Here is a 25916-nt window from a genome sequence, read left to right on the forward strand (position 1 = left end):
ACATCCCAGGACCTGGAGACAAAGACCTGAGCTGAAGACAGGGGCTTAACCCACTCAGTCACCCAGGCGCCCCTCTACCCATACTTTTAATAGCGTGGCTGTTAAGGCTGTTGCTGCCTTATTGCAGGGTTTTTTTTTTTTTTTTTTTTTTTTACAAGCTGTGAAGAGTGACGCTGTAATTCCAACTGTTCTGTTGCATTTATCTTCCTTACACACTATTTGGGTATCCTGAAATGATAGCAGAAAAAATGCTTGATTTTTTTCCCTCTTATTTACCGATTTTCCAACAAGTAGTTCCTTAGGTGATACAAGAGCAAACAATGAGGGATTTAAAAAAAATATTACTATGCATTCATGGGTTTGTATACATTTGATATATTTCAATCAGTCCGTTGTTATTCATTCATCAGCCCAAACTGTTGCATCTTTAGTCACAGGGCGCCCCTTTATCTTGGCTCTTGGGCTCTTTTGACATAACCTCAGAAGTAAGTGATAGCTACCTTATTCTGGGGCGTAACAAAATGCCACAGGCTCATCTTACACAATCCCTGCCCCAGTTTTGAGAGCCGTCATCTCCTAAAGGGGTCTTTGTTTCTCTTAGTGGGCAATGGCATTTAGATGATGAGTTGGGACACTAGGGTTGCTCATAGCCACTGGACTGCCATTACTTCTTGGCCTTTTCAGTGGACACAGCTAACACAGATGTGATTTGTAGAAAGAGAAAAATTGATCGTGACCCATACTACCACTGCTGGTTCAAATTTTCCATTATGTAACTTACCCCTAACATCATTGATCTAAGACTTGTATCTCTTCGTCTTTCACTGAAGACCTTGGCATCTAATGATATCAATTCAATGACTTATTTCCTATTTTACTTACACGTATAGATGTGAAATACAAATGCATGCAATAACAGCTAGACAACAATTCCAGGATTATTACTAACAAATACTATTATTAAGTGCAGCTTGATTTTTTGCCATGTTTTAAAAAAGATTTTATTTATTTATTTGACAGACACAGATATGGTGAGAGAGGGAACACAGCAGGGGGAGTGGGAGAGGGAGAAGCAGGCTTCCCAAGGAGCAGGAAGCCCGATATGCGGCTTGATCCCAGGACTTTGGGATCGGGACCTGAGCCAAGGGCAGACACTCAACGACTGAGCCACCCAGGCGCCCCAACTTTGCTGTTTTTTTTTTTTTTTTTTTTTAAATCCTGAGGATGTGTCACACAAAAGATACATAGTCCAAATAATGACTTTTAAAGTCAATTACTTATTTTTCCAGGTAGTTATGTCAAGTAACTCCTGATACACTTTGAATAGTGGCTTTTTTTTTTTTTCTTTTGAGAAATGCTTTGTTATTTTCTTAAAAAAAAATAATAATAATCAGGGCACCTGGGTGGCTTAGTCGTTAAGCATCTGCTTTTGGCTCAGGTCACGATCCCAGGATCCTGGGTTAGGGTTCAGGCTCCTTGCTCAACAGGGAGCCTGCATCTCCCTCTCCCACTCCCCCTGCTTGTGTCCCTGCTCTTGCTTTGTCTCTCTGTTAAATAAATAAATAAAACCTTAAAAAAAAAAATCATGTAAGCCATTTATATGATTCCAAAGTCAAACTATAAAACACAGTATATGAAAATAAGCCTGGCTTCCACTCCCATTCCCTTCATTCTGTTTTTTCCTTCTATGTGACCATTTTTATTAGTTTGTGGTTTACACTTCCATTGCCTCTTCTTGAAAATGTAAGCAAATGCACACATCTTTGATAGAAAAAAAGGCAACATATATGTGGTCCCAGAAAAAAGGCAACATATATTTTCACTTAATGTAACCTGGAGTCCTGTGGCCTTCCACAGAGACGGGCTTCATTCTTTTGTAAAGCTGCACAGAAGTGCATTGTGTGGATGGCCGGTGGTTTATTCAGCCCATCTTCTGTGGATAGACTTGTGCGTTCAACAAACATTTATTGCATGGCTAAATCGTGCCAGGCACTGGGGATAAAGAGATGGTCTCTGGCCTCAGGAAACTCAGAGAGAAGAGGGGGAGACCCCTGCAATACAAGTGTTTTGCTCACAAGGCAGTGAGCTCTTGGATCCACTGAGCACAGAGGGTGCGTGGCACAGGACAGACGGGCTCACACACAGGCTGGACACAATGACACCGTTGATTGGCATCTTGCTCTCACGCGGACCTTAATACGGGAGAATCCCCATGGGAGGAACTCTTCTTCTTCTTTTTTTTTTATTAATCAATGTTTGAAATTACTTAGAAAATCTTGAGTGCCACCAATTGGTCAGTGAAGGCAAGGCCAAATGAAAGAGGCAGAGAGGTAGGGTCCTGACCACAGAATTTCCTCAAAAGAGGAAACGTGAATTAATACATCAGCTGTGGTTTAACAATTAACGCTGGCATTGAATTCAACGCTCACCCGAGATCGCTGTCAGCTGTGGACACATGCTTAAATTAACTCCTTTATTCTTAAATAACAATCCCGAGAAGTAGGGACTATCACGCCTCGCATTTTACCGCTGAAGAAATTGCGGCCCAGAGAGGTTACTGAACTCGTCCCCCAAGGGCACGCAGCGAGCGGACGAGGAAGGGGCCACGGCAGGACAGGGCAGACAGGACACTCGCAAGCGGTGCCCTCTCCCCCAGGTGGGACAAAATTACCATGATCACCCCCTGGGGAGGAGGAACTACTGTCGACATCTCCTTTCCCAGGCCCCCCTCCCCCCAAATCGAAAAAATCCTGCAGAGCTTTCTCTGGCCCCGAGGGACGCAGGAATCCCAAGGCCTGTAGGCGACCTGGGGGACGGGGGGTGCGGCGGCGGCCCAGCCCGCCCCGCCCGCAGCGCGGATTTGAGCAGCTGCCGTGAGCGGCGGGGTTGCCCGCCGAGGGTTCCTCCTCTGACCCCTCCAGGCGGGCACCGCGCGGGTCAACTGGACACAGCTTTACACTCAGGGAACCTGCAGCGGGGGGACAAGCAGCGACGACGTAGCATGACACGGACAAGGACAAGGGGTCGCACTCGCGGTGGCTCTCCGTCCCGCTCCGCTTCGTCTCGTCTGTCGAACAGAACCAAAGACAGGTGGTTGTGCCCCCTGCCCCCGGCTTGGACCTGCGGATCGCCTCCGCGCGCCCCGCTGTCCCGGGCTTGGACCTGCGGATCGCCACCGCGCGCCGGCTCGGTGCGGGCGCCACCTGCCGCCCAGGCCCAGTACTGCGCGGGGCTGCCCCAGAGCACCCCGTTCTCACCCGCGGGCCCGCTCGGATCACCACTCCGGGCCGCCGTCTGGGTGGGGGTCAGGTACCACAGGCCAAGTTTCCTCCCGACCCAGACATCTGACGTGCAGCAGCCTATAGCTATCTGCTAAATGTAGGAAGCCGGGAGGTGGCTGAAAACCTACACCGCCCACACCTGTCTCGTACCCCGGAGAGCTAACGCTCCTTGAATAACCGACAGCGTTGCTTCCACAACTTGCAGATCAAACCTAAAAATACCAAAACTTATAACTCTTTTTCCATAGAACTCGAAAAATAGGATCCCATAAGTTCACGTCAGATGGGTAATGTGCCGAGGTCGTAACAAGGTTTAAAGGGTGGCACATGTCACACAGAAGCGTGAACACCCAATCATCATGCTTATGAACTACAAAAGGATCTCAGTAGAGCCACCACAAAGGGATTCTGAGGATGTCCCACTGACTTTAAAGAAAGGGTGACAGACTTATGCTTACATATTCGGTGTCAACAGTAAAATAGTGTATACTTTTAAAACATCTTCGATATTTTTATTTTGCTTCTACTTTCGTAAATTAAAACAGAACCAAATTAGCGAGCGCATATATCTATATGCAAATTTATCCGCCCCAACTCCACCTTTTGGTGGGAAGCTGGGTGTCTGTTGCTTTACGACAAGCAGGTCGTGAAATGACGGAGTGTTGCCCGCGTATCGGCGGACGCTCGCCATGTGCTTTGCGGCAGCGAGGCGGGGTGGGTCCGGATCCTAATAGGTAGAGCGGTACTGGAGGGTGTGGAGGCTCCGTTGGAGGTGCCTGTGTCATGCCTTAAGGATTTATTTTTTTAAACTCGTAGGGTTTGTTTTTTTTTTTTTTTTTTTTTTTTTTTTTGCTTTTAATCTTCAGGAAGGCAAGGATAATTTTTCTGCCGTTGGGAGTCTGAGCTTCTGTTACCTCCAGAGAGGCTCCTTTCGGTTTCCTCCATCTTTTCCTTTACCCGGAGTGTACTCTTGAGCGGGTTAGACTCGCACCCCCCAGCCCCCAAGTCTTGCAGTTTTATTTGGTTTACGTTGCGTTCTTCGGGACAATTCCAGCCTCCGGGTGATCCTTTTTTCTCCAGCAGATCCCCATCAGCGTCTCATCTTGGCTCTCTGGAGGAGACCGGCTCATCACTGCTGCCCGCCGAGGAATGGAGCAGGACAGCTCTCGGGAAAACCCATCGCGGGAAGGCGCTTCCTTGCCGGGAGATCCGCCTTCCTCCACCCTTGGACAGGCTTTATCCCAGGTTTTGCACCGTCTCACCAGCGAGGAGTCCCGACGGGGCAAGGCCAGAAGTGCAGCAATTCAGGACCTCGATGCTCTAATAGAAGCTGCAGAATGTGATCAGTTGTTTGAGGGGAGCGACACGTCGCTCCGCGGAATGCCCGAGATGCTGGGGCAGGTGGCCAAAGCCCTGGGGAAGTATGCAGCCCCACCCAAGGAGCAGGAAGGTAGAGCTCGTGGCTACTCTGAAGTGGCTGAGAAGGGGGCAGCAGTTGGGGTACTGTTTCTTAAATTAATGGGGAAGATTGAGGCGGCCAAGAATTCCTTGCTTTGTCCTACGTGGAAGATAGGCCTCCGTCCCTTGGCAGGACCCATCTATATTTTCGCCGTTACGCATAGCTTGGAGCAACCGTGGACCAGCCCAAGATCCCGAGACGTTGCTGGGGAGGTGCTCGCCTTACTCCTCCGAACTACTCAGTGTGGTTCCGTGGCAGGATTTCTGCACGGAGAAAATGAAGACGAGAAAGGGAGATTTACTTTAATAATGGAGCTTCTCAAACCAGATTTGAATAAGTGAGTATTTTTGTCAAAGAGGCCATTAACTCGAGCTTCATCCTAAAGTTTTAGAATTGTTAGAGCTCAAAGGAACCTGAGTTTCTTCGATGGTAAGATAAAGGAGTCCCGATAATAGCGGGTCTCTTAAGGCCCAGGAAGGTTGCGATTTTCTATAAATGACATTATTGGGTATTGGCAAATTCGACATTAGAGCCCAGGTTTTCAGACTCTCATTTCCTGGTGCTCTTTCCGGTTCTCATAACTGCCCTGAACTTTGGGAGTTCTGTCCCATTTATTTATACTCAAGTTTCTTAAGTTAGGTGAGGATGCGGATCTGGAGAGGATTTAAACTCAGAGTTTGAATTTAAAATTAGGGATGTTGAAACTCAGCACTAGTTATTAGATAAGAATGGTTATTAGATATGGAGGTGATGTTTGGGATGAAAAAAGCCCTTCAGATTGTTATTAGCTAAAATATTTTCAGTGAGTTCCACTTGCTACTTTATATGTTACTATTAGTAGGAGGAGAGTGATGAGAAAAAACTGTACATAACTGTCATTTTACCAGGAACTTGAAGTTTTGAGGTAGGCTCATACTTTTTTTAATTGCTTCTGAGTAGGACCAGGTCAGAGAGCCTTTCTGAACCTGTTTCATTTTTTTGTAATATAAAGATGTTATCTATTACACAGTTATTTTGGAGGTTGAGTAACACATGTTTAAGCCCACTTTATAAGCTGTAAATTGCTTTTGTTCAAATCTCGATTCACTTGCTCCCTTGTTATACTTACAATAATACAGAAGGTATTTCTCTTACTCCTCTCCTCCCCCACCTTTTAAAAAAGATTTTATTTATTAGACAGAGACAGTGAGAGAGGGAATACAAGCAGGGAGAGTGGGAGAGGGAGAAGTAAGCTCCCCACTGAGCAGGGAGCCTGGTGGTGGAACTCCATCCCAGGACCCTAGGATCACGACCTGAGCCAAAGGCAGATGCTCAGCTGACTGAGCCACCCAGGCGCCCCACTCCTTTCTCTCTTCTTAGCAGGTCTTCCCTGTAACCCCCCACACCATCACCACAGATTCTTTACAAGCTACTGTTCTAAATGCCTCCTTTTCATTGGATAAGCTTTGGACCTAGAGCCCTGGCTGAATGATTGTTAAATGTACTTAGTATTGGGTTTTTTTGTTTTTTGTTCTTTTAGTGCAAGTTCTGTAAATTATTTTGATCCAAATCTTAAAATGTACAACACCAAGAGTTACATGTGATGTATTCTTTTCAAGGACAAGAAAATGGTCTGTTTAGCTTGAAGAGGTTGATTTTCTTTGCTAGTTAACACCACGTCACTTTACTTAATGTGGTTTCACATTTCCGTGTAGGGAATCCTGGAAGAATAACCCAGCCACCAAACATGTTTTCTCATGGACTCTGCAACAGGTCACCCGACCCTGGCTGAACCAACATCTGGAAAGGATACTTCCCCCATCACTGCTCATCTCGGATGACTATCAAACCGAGAACAAAATACTAGGTGTGCACTGCCTCCATCACATTGTGCTGAATGTGGTAAGCAGCTCTGCACTGTATCATCTGTGTAGATGGGACGGGTTGAGTCATGGTATCATTTTATCGTTGTCTTTTTATATCTTATATTAACTTCTATTAATGTTGTTATGGCTACATTCATATATATATATATATATTTTTTTTTTTAAAGATTTTATTCATTTATTTGACGGAGAGAGAGGGATCACAAGTAGCAGAGAGGCAGGCAGAGAGGGAGAGGAGGAAGCAGGCTCCCCACTCAGCAGAGAGCCCGATGTGGGGCTCGATTCCAGGACCCTGAGATCATGACCTGAGCTGAAGGCAGAGGCTTAACTCACTGAGCCACCCAGGCACCCCTATTTATATATTTTTTCTTTATATTTTCTTTCTGCCAACCTAGTAGATTATACCTCATAAGTAACATGTATAAGACACCTGGGCCATCATCCTGCATGTCAAACTGAATAACCAGACCTTGAGTTGACTCAAGTTGACTTCCAAGAAGCAAAAAAATCAGAAACTGAAAGAAATTAAATCCAAATGTGCAAGCCATTATTATATTACTCAAGTAAACTTTTTTTTTTAACTGTGTATTTCGGAGTTTTTAAAATATACACAGAAGTAGAGAGTGATAATGAATCCTATGGCATGATCGATTCTGTGTATCCATACTTCAGTTTCAAAATTACCAACATTGCGGGGGTACCTGGGTGGCTCAGTCAGTTAAATACTGCCTTTCACTCAGGTCATGATCCCAGCATCCTGGGATCAAGCCCCACATGGGGCTCCCTGCTCAGCGGGGAGTCTGCTTCTTCCTCTGCCTTTCTCTCCTGCTTGTGTGCACATGTGCTCTCTCACAAAAATGAGTAAAATCTGGGATGCCTGAGTGGCTCAGTCAGTAAAGCGTCTGCCTTTAGCTCAGGTCATGATCCCAGGGTCCTGGGATTGAGTCCTTCATTGGGCTCCTTGCTCCAAAGGGAGCCTGCTTCTCTCTCTGCCCCTCCCCCTGCTCTCTTTGTCTCTGACAAATAAATAAAATCTTAAATAAATAAAATACTTTTAAAAATCACCAACATTTTGCAATGTTGGGAAACTTTTAATTGGGTAATTTGTCTGCTTGCAGCCAGCTGCTGATTTGCTCCAGTATAACAGAGCCCAGGTCCTCTACCATGCCCTTTTCAACCACCTCTACACACCAGAGTACAACCTCATTCAGGTAATTGTACGACTTGTTTACTACTGTGAATCTCAGTTCTCAAATTTGAGTAGAAGTTGGTATTATATGAGTAAGAATAGTTGAGACACATTTTCCTCTTTTGGAAATTGAGGATGATGACTAAGTCATAGCCAACTTGAAAATAAAGCAGTAGCAAATGACTAGTGGAAATGTCTCAATACTAAGTAGGCATCCACATTTCTGAGTCTCCACAGAGCCAGTGATTTGTCTTCATCTAGGTCAATTTTATATCAGTTCTGTTGAACTGATAAAAAGTTCTTATATGAACTTATATGAACATACATGAACAGAACTTATATGAAGTTCTGTTTTTATTAACTTGTGTCCTTCTCTGCTTCTTTGTTTCAACACACACTTGAAACTCTTTGTATGTTGGGTATTACAGTGACATTCTTCCTTCCAAAAGACACTGAGTATCTGCTGTGTGTGAGTAACCATTGTGGGTTCCAGGAGTGAATGGATCAGACAGAGCTTCTGGCTTTAAGAAACCCTTTGGAAAGACGTGTACTATACATGTGTATAGTACAGCATGAGGTTTGTGTAGAGTGCAGTGGATGTCCAGCAAAGGGTGGTTGACCAGGTTCGGTGGTGGTGGGACGGTTTTGGGAGCATTTGGGAAGGAGTGATATTTGAAGGATGAACAGAAGTTCTTGAGGAGGGGCAAGAACATTCTGAAGACAAAAGAAACAAGTTATATAAAATCAGAGGTAGAAGTAAGCTCTTTCTTCTACGCCTGTTCTCCCTTCCCCATGTCCCCATCCACCTTTCTTTTCAAATATTAAGTATTAAATTGAGAATCCAGGTACTGATAGCCAAGAAGTTAGAGTTCTTTTGTTTCATAGCAAAGAGGAGTCTGAAAGAGAAGGTGTTAACTTGTTTGGAGATTACGTAAAACCAGCTTGAAAATATAAAGTAAAATACATTTCATGTATTGTATCTTTTAGAATTCTGACACAGACCCCAAGGATGGATTGATAAAGTTGCAAGACCAGTCAGCGAATGTGAATGCAAATGGGCAAACAGTTCTTTTCTCTTACTGCCTCCTAGGCTGTGCTCCTGTGTCTGCTGGATTTATTCCCCATCCTGGAGAAAGGCCTGCACTGGAAAGGAGGTGCCGCTCGACCCAGCACACACTGCGATGAGGTGCTGCGGTTGATCCTGACCCACATGGAGCCGGAACACCGCCTTCTCTTACGTAGGACCTATGCAAGAAACCTCCCAGCGTTTGTGAAGAGGTGAGTGCCGGGCCTGCTGGTCTGGCCTGCTCCTCAAGTTCATCTCCTTGGTGCCACTTTTTCTCTTTACTTTTTAGGTTGGGGATCCTAACTGTCCGGCACTTGAAGAGGCTGGAGCGAGTCATCATTAGTTATCTGGAGGTTTATGATGGACCAGAGGAGGAGGCTAGATTGAAGATACTGGAAACTCTGAAACTTCTCATGCAGTATGCATGGCCCAGGTAAAACAGCCAAGCAGGCAGGTGTGTCAAGAGGGACAGAACTCAACCAGTTTTCTCTCCCGGGCTTGCCCAGGTGTACAGAGTCTTAAGGACATGCCTTGTATTTGAGTATTTCCCATGCTTACATTTCTATTAGGTTTTGAACTGAGGAAGTCATATTGAAAAGGTAAAATATACCCATTGTTACTGCAGGTGTACATCTCTCTAGATTTATAATGCATATTAGAATTTCAAAGGCCGCTTAGAAGTGCTACGGTAGACACACTTAACTTTGTTCACCCTAAGAGTTTTTTAAATCTGAGAGTAGAGAACTTCATTGCACGTTACCGAACACCTACCGAGCAGTAACCAGGAGACTCCTAATTGAGGATATGATTGCTTAGAAAGCATTCCAACTCGGGCTGGAGATTGGTGTCAGAACAAAAAGCTGGAACCCAGACATGTTTTGTCAACAAACACTTTCTTGCTGGACAACAAAGTTGAATACACCTAGAGTGCAGTGCTCCAACAACATCTGTCTTTTCTGAACCGTAGTTTTTACCCTTAGTTACATCTGTAACTGGACTGCCTTTGTTCGCTTCTGGTCTTTCTCCCCTACTGAACTCTAAGCCCACTCTGGGATATGGAGTATACAGAAGTTTACTCAGTACCTGGTTATTAAATACACCAATATCAAAAGAATGAATGGACTGGAACAGACTGGACGGATGAATGAAACCGAATCCAGTTAATGCTGCCAGGCCTTTAAGAGCAGACGAAGCGCCCAAGTCGAGACTGGCAGGCCTAAGTGGGAAGGTTAGAAGAGGATATCTTACGTGGAAGGAGGGGCTGGGGAGTGGGAAACAGCGGGTGTTATGTTGAGGACAGGTAGGAGAGCTGAGCAGCAAACAATGTAGGAAACCACTTAATATTTATTAGGTGAAGAGATGCAGACTGTTAGTCTCCCAGTCACATTTCTGTCCAGAGATAGTTTAGTTTGCATATTTCCCACTACAAATTATTTTTCAGCTCTGATTAAGGCTTTTAAGGTTTTTTAAAAATTATTAAAAGAAGTACATACAATTAACCACTTAAAAGTGGACTCAGAAAAAAAAATATTTGGACTCTGTGACATTAATTACCTTCACAATTTTGTACAACCATCACCACATCATTTTCCAGAACTTTTTTTTAATCAAGATAAAAACCTTCAGAAAGACTAGTAAGTTGAAGTCAATATGCTGGGCTTAAGTGATGGTAAGCCAGGATCTGAACTAAATGACAGAAGATTCCAATTGACATGGAGGTCCCAGGTCCCAGAAACCAAGCTTATTTCTCCCACTTTAACTTCCAGGCCCAAAGCTGCATGAAAGTTGAAGTACTGTGGACCATTTCCTCTTTGGCCCAAAGTCTAAGCCCCTGGTAAGGGGAGATCCCACATCTCCCTTTTCAGGAGGGATGACTTCTTTACAGTAGAACCAGGTTCTAGAAGGGAGCAAGGTATTCTTAGGCAGAGTGTGTGTATGAGTACACACTACGCTGCAGGGAAAAAGGGGGCTTGAAGTTAAGAAATCTGGTATCTGGTCTCTCGTTCTGCTTCTAGCTCCATGGTCTTTAAGTCATTTAGGAAATGAGGGCCTGGATGGCCTTTGAAATCTGCTTTAATATCCTGATTTAGAGTATGAACTTAACTTTTTCTTCTTGATTCCAGAATTTCCTGTAGACTTGTGGTCTTGCTGAAGGCTCTCCTAAAACTGATATGTGATGTAGCAAGGGATCCAAATCTTACACCTGAGCCTGTTAAGAATGCCTTATTAGAAGAAGCCACAGATTGCCTGATTCTCCTGGACCACTGTTCTCAAGGACAGGTGAAGGTAGGAGTCTGCATCCGGTCCTTAAGTAATTCCTATAACTTCGCATGCCTGACCGTCTGTAAATGAACATGGAAGGTTCAGACCCCCACCTTGGAGACAGCTACCCTTAATAGGGGGTTGATTAACACCCTTAGTCTTATTTTAAAGTGATTCAGAACTGTTTAGACCAAAAGGCAAGAGGGTTAGGAGAGGTCTCTGGGGGAGAGGACAGAAAATGTGCAAAATATTAAGTTTATAAAACTTAAGTTCTATTTTAGTCATCTGAATTTTTTTTTTAAATGATGAAATAGTGAGCTGTAAGCCACCAAGGAGTGATATAAGTAGAGTGATTCAGATCCCAAAAATGTTTCTAGTTTTTCCGGGGCAACCGTATTTTTCCATATTCCTATTTATTCATATGGGAATTCTTCCTTTAGGTTCACATTCCACAAAAGTTAACTTTTCAAAGCTAAAGCATATAATAGCTATCTGTCTATTTAAATATATTTAATAAACTATTACCTCATTTCTTCCCCCATAATCTTTAATTTAAAGTTATAAAGCAACATGAGAAGAAATTCATATCCTAAAAACATTTAGAAATAGTATTTGTTGTTTTACTAGTTTATTCAAATAACTTCGTGTCGGTTTTCATGTCAGGCAGTTTTCGAGCCCTGAATCCAATCTAATTTGCATGGGGGTATTAACCCACTTCTTCCTGAGCCAGCAGGACACATGCACGCCAACACATTTTAACGTAACACCTGTTCCATGAACTGCTCTCTAGTCTCCTCTCTTCCTTCATTCCTTGAGTATGGTACCAAGAAAGAAGAACCAAGGTAAAAGGAAAAGTGTCAAAAAAAAAAAAAAAGAAAAAAAAAATCAAAGCCTATTTGGTTTCATGTTGCAGGATCTCCTGGCCAAAATTCTCCAAAGCTGTGAAGACAGCAAGGTGGTGAACTGTATCAGGAAAGTGCAGCAGGTGTCTGAAGGCGCGTCCTACGACAGAAATTAAATTTCTCATACGTTTAAAGTAGGAAGGCTTTTCTTCTTGTTCCAACTGTGTAAACAGAATGATTTAAGAAAAAAGGTATTTTCATACTGAACATTATAACTAGACCTTCTTCTTCCTACTTTTACTCCCACAGAAGTAGGGAAGAGAGAACAAGAAAAAAAATGAAGTCTGGACATTTCTAAATAAAGTTGGGGGGTGGGGGGGAGGACGCCAAGGAAGCGGGTGGATAGCATTTAAAATTTAGAAATATTTATACCCACAAATTCATCTGTTAAACTTCTTGGGCTCAAGCTGTTACTTCAAAGCATATGCCAATGCTATAAAAATAACTGTTCACAACTTAAGACTTCCTTTACTTCCTCCCAGATTTCTTGCCCCACAGAAGTAGCATAAATATTAAAAACACAAATATTGTGTTCAATGCCATATGAAAGAGCAAAAACTGGAGGTGTGTACATGTTGATGGTAAAAGAAAGGAGGATGTTGAAAATGTTCAGTCCTGTTCATAAACGCCTGGGGCGAAGTCACGTCGTGTTGGCCTTGGCCGCAGGCTCTGTCTCCTCCTCATACTCTATCTCCACATAGGCTCTCTTTCTCCGCAAGGGTCCTTTCAAGGGTGTTTTGCCTTTATGTCTGGCATAAAGGGCCTTTTCTTCCTCCACAGAGGATTTATCATCCTGATCATCACTGCTGGCATCCAGTTTATCCATATCCTGATATGGGGAGGAAAAGAAAAGAGAAAATGCTAGACTTATGGCCCAGATTCCTTTTACTGCACTCTCAATTTAGAACCAGAAAATTCATCTGCCTGTGTGTTCAGAAACCTTCTTTTCCCCGAAGGCCCAAAATCTCACCTCAAAATCACTTATGTCACTCTCATCCACCTCGTCATCTTCCACAAACTCTCTCTTGCCCACATCCTAAAAGAAAACATAACTGTTAAGTTCAAAATACAGAATGAAAATTCTGCTTACACATCCAGTACTACTGTTTGATAAGTAAGTGCATAAACAACAGACGGATTCATAGTCTACTTACTAGGCTCAACCAAAATCTACTCACTTCCAAGCTCAATACTTCTGATTTAAAAACATTTCAGGGACATCAATTCTCATGCCTAATACAAATTATTAGAGGTAAAACATCCTCATTTTAATCTGTTAGAAAAATCAGTTTATAGATGGAGCTTTACAAACAGTTATGTACATTTAATTAAACCTATTTTAATTTCAAAAATCAAAAAAGGGTTACTACTAGGAAAAGTACACCTATGTGCCTATGTGAGTGTTCCATGTGATTAAGCAACTACTTGCTAAATCTGGCCTTTTCCTAAAAATGCAATCATTCAAGTACCTCCCCTATATTAATAGTGAAATTAAATCCTATATAAATTTCGGTAGGTTCCTTAATGGTATATTCTATCAGCTAGAAAGGATTCTTCATTTGTCCCCTAGCAGGAAAAGTTTTAGAATTCCAATAAGCAAAACTGTCCATGTGTAGTTTGTTGGCTGAGTTAAAATTAACCTCATGATAGAAAAAAATGACCAAAGAATTATTTTTGGTTAGGGGAATGAAAATGACATTCTGTCTCTTAAGTACATGTAAAAAGTTCTAGTTCTGCAGATTACTGCTCGTTGAAGCAAAAATAAACAAGGCTTACTTCTTCATCTTCATCATCTTTTTCCTCAGAATCTGAAGAGTCACTGTCTGCCTCCTGCTGTTCCAGGGCCTTGTCGAAGGCGTGAATGGGGAAGTTGTAGATGTCGCCATACTGAAGAACAGAAACACACACCGGCTTTAATGACATCTCAGTCTTACACTTGAAGTCCATGTCCAAGAAGCATATTCCTCAGTGATTGAATGAGAATACTTAACTTGATACGTAGTAGTATTTCTGTATTAATTTCAAGCCTAGAATCAACAATGTCTTCAAAAACACATTTTAAATAATCAGTGGTTAAAGTCAAACAGGTAACTTCCATGAAGAATAGAAGCACATCACTGAAAACGTAGTAGTGTATAAAACCCATGGGTTAGAACACATGTAAATTTGCTGACAGATAGCAAGTAATAAGGAAAAAGTAAGTTTTATTCATTTTTGTCTTGTAAATGACACTAATTTTTAAAAAGAGAACTAAAAACTCATTTTAAAGAGCCTAAGATTACTAGGGTAGTGTGCAAGAGGATCAAGACTGCCTGCCTTTTATACAGAGATCTGGAACTGTTGCACTGTGAACAGGACTGGCAGTACGGTGCAGAGAGAAAGGTCTCTTACACTGAATGGAGCATCCGGGTGACCAGAACACTTCATGCATTCGTGTCAACCAAATAAATGGGGAAGCCAAGGCCTATATATTGTTCTATTCCAGGAACAAAATTAAAGTGAAGATCTTTCCAGCATCTTCGAAAATAAAACACATTTCTGTTTCCCAGCATGATTATTATTGGTCTGAAAATTGTATTTATATCCCAAGTCTCCTAGCTTTCTCACCGTATCTTGTTTCAGTCTCTCCAGCAATTCCTTTTCAATAGCATTATCCAGCTGAGCTGCTATTAATGCCTTTTCCTGTAACAGAAAAATTTGAGTAAATCCATTTACTTTATTAATACTCATTTTTCAGCCTGTAGAAGTGGAAGAAACGGAGTTTTTATTTTAAAAAATCACTTTTTCCCACTCTTGCTATCACCAGGATTCATGCCTCTCCAGCCAGATACATTCCTGCTTTTAAACCTTGGGAACCTTTTAATTTTAAAAGTTCCAGTGGTTTTAAAAATAGCATTCTGAATTAAATTCTAACAAAGCCTTTCATAGATCTACAAAGCATGCAGGCCTATAGACATTTAAGTGTCTTAGAAAATGAGCAATCCTGGGGCGCCTGGGTGGCTCAGTAGTGTCTGCCTTCAGCTCAGGGCATGATCCCAGGGTCCTGGGATGGAGCCCCGAACTGGCTCCCTGCTCAGCAGGGAGTCTGCTTCTCCCTCTCCCCTGCTTTTTCACCCTCTGTCAAATAAATAAATCTTAAAACCAAAAAAATGAGCAATCCTGAAACAGATTTTGTAAAAGCTGAGAAAGGGAAATAGGGTTTTACTAAAACCATGCTAAATTCCATGTGACTGACAAAAATAGATTAAAAATCTCTTCCTCCAGTGATCTCATAAAAAACCACACATAGCACCCACAACCAAAACATGAAAATCTAAACTCAGTCTATCTTTCTCGCCTAAGTCTGCATTAACTTAATAGAAATATCATAAAAGATTTTAAAAGTCTTATATACTGGCACTTTGTTGGAATGATGTACAGTGTGTAGGATAAAATACAGGGAGCCGGGGACACATGACCGGTTACAAGGCTATCATGTGCTGTTCTCTAAAGTGGGTGCTCACACCTCAAAGCTGATCCATTGACATGTAGGCAGAAAATAGATGAAATTGCTGTGTATGTACTTTTTCTTTAAAAATTAAGTGTTCTATTTCTTTATGAATACTAGCATTGATGCCTTAACTCTGGCCATAAAGCAAATAGCTGTGTGTCAGAAAGGAAGATAACCAGAGGGAAAAATACTGTAGAGTCTGAACGTGGGAATCTCACTACTTTATTCACATGATTATAGCACTCAAATGCAGTTGGATGTTTGCTTAAATGGATTTACAGATTATCAAATAGTTTGCAATACCATCGGAGATTATAAAGTTATGCTATTTAATTGTTTAGTACTTAAAGAGTTGTACAACTTAGAGTTATGTATTCTTCACAAAAAAATGTACCAAATTTGCCAAGATGACAAATGACTGTGTAATATGTAACAGTAGAAGCTTTAAAAAATAAGTACACTTATTCTATTCTTTCAAGAGAAAAGCCTATTTTAAGAGTCTAAAATGTTTTTAAACGTTCTGTGGATAGAACATTTGAAAAAGAAAAGTGATTACATCTGTAAGTGACATTGTTAAAACCTACGTCTCCCACAAATGCAGCAAATCACACTCAATCTGGAAACATAATTTTCCAGCACATTTAAAAATCTTCCAAACTGACATTTTTCAGAAGGCTTCAAACTTACTTGGTAGAAGAACAACTTAATTTCCCCTGAAAGGCTTGCAAGAACAAATGTTTAGCAGTGAGGGAAGAAGCAAACTCACTAGCTACATCTGAATAAAAACCTCTACAAAACTGCCGAAGAAGAATGAAAAATGCAGAGCCAGTTCTTAACGCAAACCATCAACAATGCACTTCTTGATGTGTCTCTGAGGTACCTATCAGTCACGAGAGCCCTTAATTAAAAACAAATTCCTTCTCAGCAAAGAACCAGACCTTCATTTCACTACATCAATAGTAGGTATGTCAGTTATATACCTATTAGTGCAAGTACACGTGTATAATAACATAAGTAATACACCAGGGAGCATATGTTCAAAAATTTCTTTGGTGAAGAATCAGAACAGTTCGGAGATGAATGTTATTGTAGCTCTGAAGTCCAAAACTCTTTAAGAGTAATAGGAACAAAAGCACCAAATTATTAGCATGATTTCTTGATAGACCATACAAATGATCAGGGAAATGTCTGTTGGTAGAGGGGAAGTATATAGAGCAAATACCCAGAATAACTGAAAATATGAACTTGTAAGGAAGAGCTAATTCCTAGGTCTTGAAAGGCAGAAGAAAAGCCAACTTGAATAAGGTACCAGGGACGGGGGACAGGCAAACTTGCTCTCTGTGATAAAGGCTGGTGATTCCTGACTAGATTTTTCCCAGGACAGCAGCTCTAAATATGAGCTAAATATGAGACCCCAAACCAGTATTCATTAATCTGGTAACAAAGCCACCTAGTTGACCTCAAAGAAACAATCCCAGTCAATTCCTTATAACCAATTTCAAAATCCAAAACACTGAATTTAGTGGCCTAATAATGAACTGAACTGACAAGTCTCCTTAAAAAGTTTTTTTGAAATTCCATCTAGTGTGACTCTTTTTATGTTTCATTGCAGAGCTGCTAGTGCATCAGATTAGAATGCTCAAACCCTGGTGACCCAAATAAAATTACTAACGAAAGAGAAGAAATAACCACTAACACCACAGAAATACAAATGTGACAGAATAGTATAAAAATCTACATGCTGGGGCGCCTGGGTGGCTCAGTGGGTTAAAGCCTCTGCCTTCGGTTCAACTCATGATCTCAGGGTCCTGGGATCAAGGCCCACATGGGGCTCTCTGCTCAGCAGGGAGCCTGCTTCCCTTCCTCTCTCTCTGCCTGCCTCTGCCTACTTGTGATCTCTGTCAAATACATAAATAAAATCTTAAAAAAAAAAAACAAAAAACAACCTGTATGCCAACATTTGGATAACTTAGTATGAAATGGATAAATTTCTAGAAATCTATAGCCCATCAAAACTAAAACAAGATGAAACAGAAAATTTGAACAGACGAATTACCAGCAGTAAGACTGAAGAAATAATCAAAATGCTCCACAAAACTGAAGTCCAAGCCCAGATGGCTTCAGAGGCAAATTCTATCAAACATTTAAAGAAGAGTTAATACCCATTCTGAAACTTTTCCAAAAACCCTAAGAGGAAGGAAAACTGCTAAATTCATTCTATGAGGCCAATAATACCCTGATACCAAAACCAGAAAAAGACACCACAAAAAAAGAGAACTAAAGGCCAATATCTCTCATGAATACAGATGCAAAAATCATCAAGATATTAGCAAACTGAATCCAACAATATATTTTAAAAAATCATATACCATGATCAAGTGGGATTTATTTCCAGGATGCAAGGGTGATTCAATATTCACAAAACAATCAACGTGATAAATCACATCTTTCAGAGAAAGGATAAAGCCCACAGGATCATTTCAACAGAAGCAGTAAAAGCAGTTCACAGAGTACAATATCCTCTCTTTCTCTCTCTTTTTTTTTAAAGATTTTATTTATTTGACAGAGATCACAAGTAGGCAGAGAGGCAGGTGTGGTGTGGGGGGGTGTTTGGCGGGGGTGGAGGTGGGGAAGCAGGACCTGGGCTGAGCAGAGAGCCTGATGCGGGGCTTGATCCCAGGACCCTAAGATCATGACCTGAGCTGAAGGCAGAGGCTTAAACCATTGAGCCACCCAAGCGCCCCACAACATCCATTCTTGATAAAAACTCTGCAAAGTAGGTCTAGAGGGGACAGTATAATAATAATAATAATAATCAACATAATACAGTCCTTATATGAAGTATCTACAGCCAAAATCATCCTCAATGGGGAAAAAGCTTTTCCCCTATCGTCAGGAACTAGACAGGGATGTCCACTCACCACTTTTCTTCAACATAGTACTGGAAGTCCTAGCCACAGCAATCAGACAATACAAAGAAATACAAGGCTTCCAAACTGGTAAAGAAGAGACAAAACTGGGAAGACATTCCATTCCATGTTCAAGGGATGGAAGAGCAAATACTATTAAAATGTCCATAGTACCCAAAGCCATCCACACATTAAATGCAATCTCTATCAAAAACACCCTAAAATTTTTATGGAACCACAAAAAACCTTGAATAGGCAAAGCAAACTTGAAAAAGAAAAACAAAACTGGAGGTATCCCAGTTCCAGATTTGGTTATATTACAAAGTGATAGTAATTAAAACACGATGGTACGGGCATAAAAAGAGACACATAAATCAATGGAACAGAAAACCCAGAAATAAACTCACAATTACACGGTGAATTAATCTTTCACAAAGGAGGAATGAATATACAATGGGAAAAAGACAGGATCTTCAACAAATAGTGTTGGGAAAACTGGACAAACACAGGCAAAAGGATGTAACAGGACCACTTCCTTTCACCATATACAAAAATAAACTCAAAATAGATTAAAGAGCTAAATATGAGACCCAAAACCATAAAAATCCTTGAAATAAAATATTGAGATTGTATCACAATAAAGTTTGTGCACAGCAAAGGAAACAATCAACACAACTAAAAGGCAACCTACTGAATGGGTGAAAGTATTTGCAAATGATAAATCTGACAAAGGGTTAATAGCCAAGATACATAAAGAAGTGATACAAAACTCAACAGCCAAAATACAAATTATTGAATTTAAAAATGGGTAGAAGACCTGAACAAACACTTCTCCAAAGAAGACATCTAGATGGCTAACAGACACACGAAAGGATGCTCAACATCACTCTTCATCAGGGAAATGCAAATCAAAACTACAATGAGGTATACCTTCACACCTGTCAGAATGGCTAAAATCAACAACACAAGAAACTGCAGCAAATGTTGGTGAGGACGTGGAGCAAAAGAAACCCTCCTGCACTATTAGTGCGAATGTGAACTGGGGCAGCCACTGCAGAACAGTGCGGAGGTTCCTCAGAAAGTTAAAAATAGAACTGCCCTATGAGCCAGGCACTGTATACTGGCTATTTACTCAAAAAATACCGAAACACTTTAATTCAAAGGGATGCACGCACCCTTGTTTACTGCAGCATTATTCCCAATAGCCAAAGTATGGGAAGAGCCCAAGTGTCCACGGACCGATGAATGGATACAGAAGCATATATATGTATGTACAATGGAATAAATTACTCAGCCATAAAAAAAAACAACATCTTGCCATCTGTAAAGACATGGATAGAGAGTATAATGCTAAATGAAATAAGTCAGAAAAGACAAATACCATAGGTTTCACTCCTTACATGGAGTTTAAGAAACAAAACAAGAAAAGGAAAAACAAGTCAAAAAGACAAACCAAGAAACAGACTCTTAACTATAGAAAACAGATGGTCATCAGAGGGGAGGTGGGTGGGAAGATGGGGGAAATAGGGATTGGGAATTAAAGAGGCTTACCATGCTGGGTCGGGGTGGGGGGGGTAGGGGGTGGAGAGGAAAAAAAGAAAGAAGAATGCTCAAACCCTGCTGAGAGTAGTATGTGATGTGTAAGAAAGGCAACACACCAAAGGTCTGATTTCTGAAACATTGAATTGCAAGAATTTCAGACAAGGTATTCCTTCTGTAATCCGTTATATATATATATCCCCAAGAACCCTTATTTTAAGCTGCCTTGGAAGTCGTAATCTTAAAATATGAATATCCGACATCTTACACAACTAATACAACAGTATTAGCCATTAGTGAACCCAAGGCCTGAAGAGTTCATAGACAATAGTGACTGAATCTTTTTCATGATCCCTACTACACACCCCTACCCTCAGTGAAAATACAGAAGCTATAAATACCAAAATGGTAAGTTACCTCTCTTCTTTTTTCCCTCCGTTCCACTTTCTTACTCAAAGGAACAAGTTTCCTCCTACGGAAAATAAAACACATTATCAGAAAACCCAAGTGTACACTCTGTGTGTTCCTTTAAAAAAAAAATGAGAAGAGGGGCGCCTGGGTTGCTCAGTTAGGTTAAGTGTCTGCCTTTGGCTCAGGTCATGACGCCAGGGTCCTGGGATCGAGTCCCACGTGGGGCTCTTTGCTCAGCAGCGAGCCCACTTCTCCCTCTACCTGCTACTCTCCCTGCTTGTGTGCTCATGGGCTCTCTCTCTCCGACGAATAAATAAATAAATAAAATCTTAAAAAAATATATAAGAATAAAGGATTGGAGTTGATTTTGTAGGACTCAGCTCCATCTAGACAAGATTATATATTTAACATTTTTTTTTTTTTAAGATTTCATTTATTTATTTGACAGAGAGAAATTACAAGTACACTGAGAGGCAGGCAGAGAGAGAGAGAGAGAGAAGGAAGCAGGCTCCCTGCTGAGCAGAGAGCCCGATGTGGGACTCGATCCCAGGACCCTGAGATCATGACCTGAGCCGAAGGCAGCGGCTTAACCCACTGAGCCACCCAGGCGCCCCATATATTTAACATTTTTCTAAGTATTTAATACTATAAAAAGTCAGACATTTTCACATATGTTTTAATGTGTATTTCACTTTTTGTTTTCTGTAGGCATTCTGAGACTTCTGAGAGCATTCACTATGCCAAGATTAATGCTTCAGTTAACAAGGAAAAAGAATTTTCTTTAGAAAACTGCCATCTTTAGATTTCTCTGTAGCTCACAATGAAAAATTATTAGGATCCACCACTCCTTAGGAAAATATTCAATTAATTCTGTAGATTTCATATTATTTTTAGAAATTAGTTTTCAGTAAACTCGGAGTAAAGTTCTTTTATTCTTATTTATCCAAAAATTTTAGGTCATTGTCAATTCCTTAATTTTATGATTCTGTCAGGGAGTTATAAAGAAAATGTTCTGAAGCTGCTTTTCAGACAGGGAGGGGGGTCACTCAAGTTTTACTATACTGTTTTTTAAATCCTGCAACATCAAAAGGCACAATTTTAACCAGAGGTAAACTTTCTTCTTAGCAGCATATCATAAAAAGGTTATCCAAAACTGGATTTAATAAGCCTTACTAGAGATTTCATAATCTCTCATTTTCCTAAAATGACCCATGGAAAGACAGACTTAAAAAATAAATATAATAAATGAATCATCTAAATACTTACTGTCGCTTTAGTGTAAGTTTTCTAATTCGAATTAGGTACTGGGTGATCTTGGTGAATCTCTGCTTACACTTGTGTCGAATAAAACGGGGCCAGTAAATTAAATTTTCATCTATTTGCTCCAGTGCTTTCTCATAGTTTTTATGAAGCCGAACCTACCAAACAGAAAAAGAAAGCTTAAAGAGTAAGAGTAAATTATGAGGCCTTCACTGCTATGATACCCACGGGGCCTAATGAGGTTGGCTTCAAAAGCTTAATCCAGGGGCGCCTAGGTGGCTCAGCTGGTGAAGCATGTGACTCCTTGATTTTGGCTCGGTCATGATCTCAGGGTCCTGGGATCAAGCCCTGTGTTGGGCTCTGTGCTCAACAGGGAGTCTGCTTCACCCACTCCCCACTTCCAGGATTGCACACTCTCTCTCATAAACAAATAAATCTTAATTAAAAGTTTATTACAGCTACGGTCAAGGAAGACAAAAAAGCATGTGGCATTTTCACTCTTAATGATCATTGCAATTTTTTGTCCCAAGTCTTACCCGTTCCCAGAGACGCCTAGGAAAAGCTGCTCGCTCTATAACCTTCATATACAAGTAGCACTGTCCTGCAGGATAAAGTAAATGTCATCAATATTATTTACAGAGAGGCTAGGGAACATCCTTTTAAAAGCTGCTGACTAGTTCTCATGGAAGTTAAAACGAAGGACTTACCTTTCTCTTCTTTGATGGTGGCATACTGACTGTTTGCCAGGGGGCAAGACGACCGATTACATAGTCCAGTCAGGCTATATTCATTTCTGCAAAAACTCTGAGTCTTTGTTCTACAAAGGGAGGAAAAGAGCAAAAGTTATAAAATGGGCTACCAAAAGGGCAACTGAAGGAATCTTTATTTAAGTTGCACGTCTTGACTCACCTTATTTTAAAGGAACAAAACTGCTTGTTTCCTAGTGTATCCCAGATAACCTACAAGACAAAGAAAAACCCCATTTCAGTTGCTCTGACCCAACAGATGGGAATATGAAGTCAAGAAAACAATGCGCTGGTTTACTGAGGAAGTCTCAAAAGAGTCTGAGGAATGAGAGGAAGAAATGCTTTCTAAAATAGTCTATTTTCCTTTTACACAGGTTCTTGTAGAAAAAGTAGATACAAATTGGCAATAACCATCACCCCAAGACCCACAGATAAAATTTCATTAAAATTTTATGAATATTTTTGAATTTTTTCTCTACATGTATTTTCCACCAACCAGTATGCCTATATCTTTAACAAAAATGAGATGTATATGTATTTTGTAACATTCCTTTTTTTCCTAATATGTTCGTTATCTATTGTAAAAGGCTGCAGAGTACTAGATTGTTGGATATACGTACCATAATTTGATCTTATCTGGCAAAAAAATCATCTACTGGGGCCCCTGCATGGCTCAGTGGGTTAAGGCCTCTGCCTTTGGCTCAGGTCATGGTCTCAGAGTCTTGGGATCAGTCCCCACATCTGGCTCTCTGCTCAGGAGGGAACCTGCTTCCCCCCACCCCCCACCGCCTGCCTCTCTGCCAACCTGTAATCTTTGTCTGTCAAATAAATAAATAAAATCTTAAAAAAAAAAAAAGGAAAAGAATCTACTTCTATCTTCTACTAATGTGTTCTTTATTCTTTCAGCATTGATTGCATATTTAATTTATTAAGGCACTGAAATCTCAAGTCCTGACACACAGAAGGTACTCAAGTATTTGTTGAATCAAGGAAGGCAGAATCCTTAAACAGTTTTACCTATCTATTTAGGGGGAAAGCACAAATCGGCAGTCTAAGTGCCTCAAAAGAAGTTTATCAGAGCCTTTGAGTGAACTGCACTAAGGAACTGGGAAAGACTTTAAAGAAGTTAAAGCAGTCAAAGCCCAAAACATAAATGTTAACAAACAGAGTAACATTTTTTGGAATTTTATAGGATGTGTGTTTGGTGGGGGATGGCAGGAAACAGGTGAGAGGAAATCAAACTGGGAAAGTAGCTCATTCTAGCTTGTGGCTTTACATATCATCTTAAGTTGATGACTCTCAAATTGTCATCTCCTGGTCAAACTTCTCTCCCCAGAAGTATATACACATCCAACTGTCAACCCGACATCTCCACTTGGATGCTAGAAAGGCACGACACACATTAACAACCAAATGAAGCTCTCAATTCCACATCTCTGAAAATGCTGTTTTCCTTCCTGCTCTCCACAAATATAACCACCACTGAATCACTTGTCCAAATCCCAAAATCCTTTGATTTCTCCTTTTCCCTGAAGGGATCATGTTGTGTTTTCAGTTACACCGATAATACAGATCTCAAATTCATCCCCTTCTTTTCCTCTCTCCCATCACCACCTTGGTTGAAACAACTTTCAACATACTCTAATCTCCTTGCGTTCATTCTTCCTCTCCTTCAAAAGCCTCTCACATAACTACACAATTCTTCACAAAATAAGTCAGATGTCATTTCCCATTAGAAGCCCTAAAAATACTTCCTACAACACTCTACATGTTCTTGTCATGCAAGCATACCCAACTTCATTACCTCTCCCACTTCCTGCCATTCCGACAGCACAGGCCACGCTGGCATTCCTGAGTATACTCCTTCTCTCTTGCCTCCACACCTCTGCATTTTACTGTTCCCATTGCCTGGATTTTTGGCTTTTCCCTCAGCCCCTCAAGGACGGCTCATTCTCATCTTTTAGATCTCAGCTCAAACGTCTTCCACTCAAGAAACCTTCCCAGATCAGCTTTGTCTGAAGTAATCTCTGCTAATTACTCTCTACTTCATCAACCTAGGTCTTTCTTTCACAGTATTATTACACAGTACAGTGGTTTTCAATTTGTTCACGTGTTTACCATCTGTCTCCCCCACCGGAGTGCTCCAGGAAAACAGAGGTCTTTTGTTTGCTTATTAAAAACGAAATCTCCAGTAATTACCACAGTGCTTGGCACACCGTAAGCACTTTCATATTTCTCATATATGTAACTAAATAAATAAATCGAGTATGCTTCCCCAAAAATTACGATTGAGGCAGACAATGAAGCAAATGTAACAAAACAAAACAAAACAAAACCTAACACGGAAAAAGCAGATTTAAAAGTAACATATAGGGGCGCCTGGGTGGCTCAGTGGTTTGGGCTGCTGCCTTCGGCTCGGGTCATGATCTCAGGGTCCTGGGATCGAGCCCCGCATCGGGCTCTCTGCTCCGCAGAAAGCCTGCTTCTCTCTCTCTCTCTCTCTGCCTGCCTCTCTGCCTACTTGTGATCTCTGTCTGTCAAATAAATAAATAAAATCTTAAAAAATAAATAAATAAAAGTAACATATACGTGGAAGAAAGGGATCCTTAAACTTCCTATCCAAACTTGACCATACCATCCCCCACCCCCCCACCCCCCGCGCCCGCCTCCCACGTCCCCACCACAGGCAAGCCCCTCATTGCCGGGTACCACAGACTGGAAGCCAACCCTGTGGACTGAAGTGACGATGTTCCAGACCCTTCACCCAGGTAAGGCTTGCGGGCTGGGGATCCCGGGTAGACACGTGAGAGCCCCACGCTCGGAAATCGGGGTTCTGGAAGCCTCGGTTCTGTAGCAACGAGGCTAATCGCATGGGCCAGCTGAGTATGTGGTCTCCGAGTCTCCTAAAGCAGGAGAACCTAGGTGGCAGAGAAACACGACACTCACATCATCCGACTGCATGGCGTCCGCAGTTCAGCGTGCAAAGCCCGGCCAAATCTAGGAAGCAGCCATGCTTCTTCCGGGAAATCACTTCCGGAGAGCCTAGCCTCACCTATCGCGAGAAGTTTTGACTTCTCGGGTCGGCCTAGCGCCTCTTGGCGGCGTCACTTTCGGGTGCGCCTCCTCGTCCACCGCCGCGTCCCGCGCGTCTCCGCCAGCTCGCACCGCCTACGTCCTGTCCCGGGTCTCCCTCTGGGACTGTAAACCCGGTGAGCGTCCCCCTGCCACTCCGCCCTCCTGGGCGGGCCCTTGGCTGTAGCGCGGCTTGTGACTGCGCAGGAGGATTGGCGGACCCACGCCGGCGGCGAGCCGGGTCCCGGGGAAGCGCGGTCTCCCGCCCTTAGCTCCTGGCTGCCGGGGCTGGGGGGCTCGAACTCGGTCCTTCTTCCGCTGAGTCCCTCGCTCCCGCACGCACTTCCCCGCACTTAACCCTGCAGACCCTGTGGTTTGGTGTGGCATTGGGTCTTGACCTTTGAAATATATGGATTAGATAACATTAAAAGCAGAAGAAATTTGGAGAATTAACAGAGTTGTCCC

At 41.8% G+C, this 25916-nt stretch overlaps 3 protein-coding genes and 1 non-coding gene across 6 annotated transcripts in view; 2 read left to right on the forward strand and 2 right to left on the reverse strand.

Annotated features, from left to right (window-relative positions):
* Window positions 1–3558: 3558 nt before the first annotated feature.
* On the reverse strand, window positions 3559–3663 carry LOC131820730 (small nucleolar RNA U13). The gene has a single exon (XR_009349755.1). It is a non-coding gene; the product is annotated as a small nucleolar RNA U13 (small nucleolar RNA).
* Window positions 3664–3990: 327 nt separating this feature from the next.
* Window positions 3991–12161, forward strand: TTI2 (TELO2 interacting protein 2). The gene is made up of 7 exons (XM_059156359.1): window positions 3991–5077; window positions 6435–6621; window positions 7724–7816; window positions 8885–9072; window positions 9150–9293; window positions 10984–11146; window positions 12036–12161. Exons 1-7 carry the CDS (start codon window positions 4431–4433, stop codon window positions 12138–12140), a joined length of 1527 nt encoding a protein of 508 aa, XP_059012342.1. The 5' UTR covers window positions 3991–4430; the 3' UTR covers window positions 12141–12161.
* On the reverse strand, window positions 10187–25471 carry MAK16 (MAK16 homolog). Its single transcript, XM_059156367.1, has 10 exons — window positions 25326–25471; window positions 22543–22592; window positions 22341–22450; window positions 22170–22234; window positions 21640–21791; window positions 20380–20434; window positions 14632–14706; window positions 13801–13911; window positions 12995–13060; window positions 10187–12853 (listed from the first exon to the last, which is right to left on the reverse strand). The coding sequence occupies exons 1-10, from the start codon at window positions 25338–25340 to the stop codon at window positions 12665–12667; spliced, it is 888 nt and encodes a 295-aa protein (XP_059012350.1). The 5' UTR covers window positions 25341–25471; the 3' UTR covers window positions 10187–12664.
* FUT10 (fucosyltransferase 10) overlaps window positions 25460–25916 on the forward strand; it is a 148192-nt gene continuing 147735 nt past the window's right edge. For 2 of the 3 annotated variants that reach the window (XM_059156362.1, XM_059156361.1), the window contains exon 1: window positions 25460–25588. The gene's annotated coding sequence lies outside the window, so the exon portion shown is untranslated. The remainder of the gene's footprint in view (window positions 25589–25916) is intronic. The other variant, XM_059156365.1, reaches the window with a different exon arrangement.

Source organism: Mustela lutreola, chromosome 18 (genome assembly GCF_030435805.1).
Source record: "Mustela lutreola isolate mMusLut2 chromosome 18, mMusLut2.pri, whole genome shotgun sequence".
Classification (NCBI taxonomy): domain Eukaryota; kingdom Metazoa; phylum Chordata; class Mammalia; order Carnivora; family Mustelidae; genus Mustela; species Mustela lutreola.

What these genes read in the sequence shown, in the direction of transcription:
- MAK16 (XM_059156367.1), bottom strand. An exon ending in TTTTGTTCCTTTAAAATAAG is followed by an intron (nt 22,451 to 22,542) that starts GTGAGTCAAGAC and finishes CTCCCTTTGTAG; the next exon opens with AACAAAGACTCAGAGTTTTT. An exon ending in GTGACATAAGTGATTTTGAG is followed by an intron (nt 12,854 to 12,994) that starts GTGAGATTTTGG and finishes TCCCCATATCAG; the next exon opens with GATATGGATAAACTGGATGC.
- TTI2 (XM_059156359.1), top strand. Translation starts at nt 4,431, where the DNA reads ATGGAGCAGGACAGCTCTCGGGAAAACCCATCGCGGGAAGGCGCTTCC. An exon ending in ATCACATTGTGCTGAATGTG is followed by an intron (nt 6,622 to 7,723) that starts GTAAGCAGCTCT and finishes GTCTGCTTGCAG; the next exon opens with CCAGCTGCTGATTTGCTCCA. An exon ending in ATGCAGTATGCATGGCCCAG is followed by an intron (nt 9,294 to 10,983) that starts GTAAAACAGCCA and finishes TCTTGATTCCAG; the next exon opens with AATTTCCTGTAGACTTGTGG.